This window comes from Alligator sinensis, unplaced genomic scaffold (assembly GCF_000455745.1).
Source record: "Alligator sinensis unplaced genomic scaffold, ASM45574v1 scaffold790_1, whole genome shotgun sequence".
Classification (NCBI taxonomy): Eukaryota; Metazoa; Chordata; order Crocodylia; family Alligatoridae; genus Alligator; species Alligator sinensis.
Genome location: NW_005842723.1, coordinates 637793 through 642317, shown reverse-complemented (window position 1 = coordinate 642317; position 4525 = coordinate 637793). Strand labels below are relative to the sequence as shown.

General features: G+C 39.4%; 1 protein-coding gene across 1 annotated transcript in view; it reads left to right on the top strand.

Annotated features, from left to right (window-relative positions):
• EPB41L4B (erythrocyte membrane protein band 4.1 like 4B) overlaps window positions 1–4525 on the top strand; it is a 223020-nt gene that overhangs the window by 131627 nt on the left and 86868 nt on the right. The window contains exon 20 of the mRNA XM_025216298.1: window positions 4471–4525. This exon is cut by the window's right edge and continues 3 nt beyond it. Coding sequence (XP_025072083.1) covers window positions 4471–4525 — 55 coding nt within the window. The remainder of the gene's footprint in view (window positions 1–4470) is intronic.

Below are 4525 nucleotides of genomic sequence, written 5' to 3'. Positions count from 1 at the left end.
GAAAGAGAATTTGCCTCAGTAGAGGAAATCTGCTGAGTAGCCACATGTCACTTAATTTCTGGCTTCATATATCATTATTATACAAATGCCAGGCTTTGGAGGAGTAGCTTTCAGCTGCCCATGGCTACTTGCTGATATAAATTCCCTACAAGTACTGAATGGTACTAGAGAAACTCTGGGTGAAGGTACACATTAGACTTAGACTGGACTTACTCTGGAATATTAAGCAGAGTTAAAGGTAGACTGTACTTTGAGAAGTCTCATGTTAAGGGTTAATACCACTTCTTGCCTACACAGCTTTGACTTGCCACTAGAGGGCTGTTGAGGATACCTGGGCTCTATCCACGCTTTGGGAGGTTGCAGGGGGGAGTGGGCCGTTTGGGAATGGTGCATCCTGGGATTCTGGAGGACTGCAAATTGCTCATTTTATCGTAATGGAGCAGACTGAAGTTACCCTAACATGAGGTAGGATGCATGGCCCAAAGTTAACCCTCACCTGAAGTGGCATAACTTTGAGACACTCAGAGAGTACTTTCCTTTAATATTTGAATGTTCACATTCTAAGTGCCCTTAGTATAGTCTAAGTGTAATGTATAACTTCACCCTCCCTCTTTAGGGAATGCTGAGGTCTCTGAGTAGAAAGCTAGATCTTGATCCTACTACCTGCATTTCTTCAGGGAGCTCAGCAATCCAGGTTTCCTCTGGGGTTTTACCAAATATATAGAATGTTATTTCTTGGTTGTGGGTCAGATCTTTTAGTCCTGCTGAGGAAGTTGTTGGCTGGTGAGTCGGAAAGATTTGCAGAGTTAGGAGAAAACAATGCCAAAAGTCTGCTGCCATGTTGAGTGTCTTAGTAACTGGATTCCACAAAAGAAAGAGCACCCCTGTTTCTGGTTTCTCTTTGCAGAAATGCAGTTTCCAGTGAGAGTCTCTCTTTCTGGCTCATCTACAATATCCACTATTCTGGCTTAAAGTGTCATTTTGTATTCTGTAAATAATGAGGAAAAAATACAATGTTTAAGAACACACCACCTTCCTGAACCTGATAGTGAGTTGGTCCATGTTTTAGAATAGGTCAATGCCTGGGTTAGCAGCATGAATTTGGGACTTGAAAGTAACAGAGCTGGAAAGAAACTAAGGGTTAATTCTTGGGGACAATTGTGCTCTTAGTTAGCTAATGAGGCACTCACTTCATTGTAGTGAATGAGATAGAATTCTAATAATCTCATTTGCAGTTACAATTGCTGACTTTTCTAATTTTCTGCACTTCCATTCTCAGTTCTCTACTGTTTAGTTTGTTGAGTGCATCTTAACATTCAGATCACTTCAGTTTGGTAGGTTAAAAATGGAATAAAGCAAAATTCATAGTTTTTAAAATGAATCAGTTTGACAAATAGTGAGCAATTAAAATCATAGAGCCATAGAAAAGTAGGGCTGAAAGGGACCTCTGGAGGGCCTCTAATCCAGGGGTGGCTAATGTGCAACATGGGTGCCACAAGTGGTATTGCCTTTATGTGTGGCACACAGCAGATTGGGGAGAGGACAGGCAGCATAACAGCAGATAGGGCAGAAAGCAGAGCAGCAGCCTGATCAGGGAGCAGAAAAAACTGAGCAGCAGATCAGGTAAGGAAAATGTATTGGAGTGGCACTCAAGAAGGATGCAGGGCTAATTTGTTGCATGCCTGTCAAAAAGGTTGGTGCCCACTTATGTAATCCAACCCCCTGTCTGAGGCAGGATCCTATGCAAATGGTCCCATGCAAATTCTTGTCTAACCTATTACTAAAATAATGCAGTCAACTCTGATATACAACCACAAGGCCTGCTATAGGTAAAGCTGGTCAGTGCCTTGCTGCTGCAAGGGTTGTTAAGTTACACTTGAGTGATCCAAGGAAGAGGGCCATACCCCTGCTCAGAGGAAGGCAAAGCCCCTCACAATCTGTACCAGTATGACCATGGGGTAAAATTTATTCCTGATTCCAAATGTTGGGATTGGTCTGAGCCTGAGCAGAAGGGCAAGACTCTCTAGCCAGGAACCCCCAAATTTTAGTCCCAGGAGGTGCATTGGCACACCCCAGTCAAAATTCCCAGCTTTGGTTGCAGCCAACACCCAGTGCTTCTGAGGAAGGAGGGGTGCAAGAAAACAAAACCTGACACATGTAGCAACAGGAGAGGAAAACAATTCATCTCAGCCCCATGGGGCAACCAGCAAAGCCCAGAAGCGTGGGAAATACCTATACAATTGCAAAAGCATAGCTATTCCTAGATCATCCCTAATGTAATGATAAATATTCTGTTCTGAAAAATTCACATTTCCAGCATTCAGAAATACAGCAGCTGTGTGTGAAGCATCACAACCTTCCATAATCATCACAGAGCAAGGGAATACTGACTCTATAATGCACCTACATGAGCCATCTGCCCTCTCTACCCTCATCCCCTCCCCTCCCCCTTCTATACAAAAATTACATTGTAAGAAAGAGCTAGCTTGTGAATGTACAAACTTTGGACTAGGCTTCTCAACTGTCTATGGCCAGGTGTTTGACCTGTCCAAAGATACTTTCCCTTTTATGCATCCAAAGATCCTCACTTTAGCTGTTTTAGTCTCAACATTTCACTTATTATCTGTCTATGATGACCTCTCAGGCCCTTTCTGAGCCATTACTTTCCAAGATGAGAATTCCCATACTGTATGTGTAAATTGTATTTTTTATTCCTAGAAATTAAAACACATTTATTATTATTATTACCATATAACTAGGTGAGTCATCAGTATGGCAGAGTAACCTGTCTCCTTTTACTAGCCTACTAAACTTGTGTTATCTACAAAATTAATCAGCAAAGGTTTTATGTTACTATCTAGATCATTGCCAAAACACTAGTGTTGGATCAAGAATTGATTACTGTGGGAGCCACTTATTGATATCTCCTGAATAACAATTTTTCTTTGGGACCTGTCACTAAGCTAGTTTTTATTCCATCCAATGTGTGGCAAGTTAAATCCATATAACGTTTGGGGGCGGGGGAGTTAAATAAAGACGTCTCAGGCATTTCTCCCAAATGATGGGAGAAAACCATCAAACTATGATGATAAGCCTTCATTATGTTTTTAACCTCTAATTCTTTGTTGATTGGGTCCCAAATGAACTGTTCCATTATTTTGCCCAGGACTGACATCAGGTTAATTGGTCTATGGACCCCTGAGTCATCACTTCTTTACCATTTTTAAATATTGGAATTTTCCAAATGTCCCTAGCTGTATTAATTTCTAACATAATAATTCAGAGAGTGCTCTAGCTAGTTCCTTTTAAAATTACATTATTTATATTAGCATTAATTTAAAAAACGTAATATTAACAGATGCTGTCTCTCTCTCCTCTTTTAAAAACAGTAAACATTTTAGTCTCAACATTTTCTGGAATAGGTACATCCTCCTGTGTTATTCTTTAAATGCATCCTCCTTAGATATTGTAATTTGAAAGCCAAAAAAACCTTTACTCTGCCCCAGAGGTCAACAAATAGCACCCTTCATTTAATAACTACTTTCTCCAAGAATTCCTAAATGCAATCTTAAGCTAACTGTCTGTTTCTAAACTGCTTCCAATATGAAAGATCTATCTAGATGTTTGGTTTTGTTGTTTTCCATTTTAATAAACAAAGAAAAATTAACATATTGTATTCCTGGGTCAACTGTGCTCCCTCTATCTAGTGAAAACAAAAGAAGTCACAGCCTATAATCCATTACTGACATGGGGTACTCTGGTCTAGCCAACATTTGTAGAAAGGTGCCAGAGTTTCACTGGTGTTACTGATCTAGCTGGTGTTTGCATGGGGGTAATGAAATCCTAAATGCAGATTCTAGAGTAGTTAATGTATCGAAGTCTGCTTAAATTAGATGCTGTGTTGTACTGTTCTTATGGAAAACTTCATTTAAGCATTTTTAGCAGTATTTCAAGATTTTGTATGCAGGAGAGACTGTGAAAAAAAATGCTGGTTTAGAAGCCATTCTGCTGACTGGATGGCCAGATTGATTCTATGTAGAAATATCGCTTTTGCTATTGATTTTTTCTTTCAATGGTTGAATGAAGGATTATAAGATTTAATAAGGTGAGTGGCTGTGGCTATGAAAGCAGAAAATTGTAGTAAATCGTTTAGCTGGTCTTTTTTTAGTGGAAAAAGACACGTTTGGTAGGTTTTCATTTAATATTTCTACTACTTAGATATTTAAAGGAACACTCCCAAAAATTAACCCTACTTCTGTGCACAATATTATGCAGCTGATCAACTATGAAAATGAATCACAGTGGAACGAGATGGAAGACAAAAACCATCTTGCTTCTTAAATCTGGGGACCAAAACCATTTCATGAATTGCATGTAGTTTGCTGCTAATAGAAATATTTTTATGGTAAATGTATGTATAATCATAAATGTGACAACACTATACTAAACTTTGGCCATTTCCTTTAACAGACTGGGAAAGAAGAGACATCTCTTGTAAATCCCAGCAAGACCTCCAGCCTGCAGG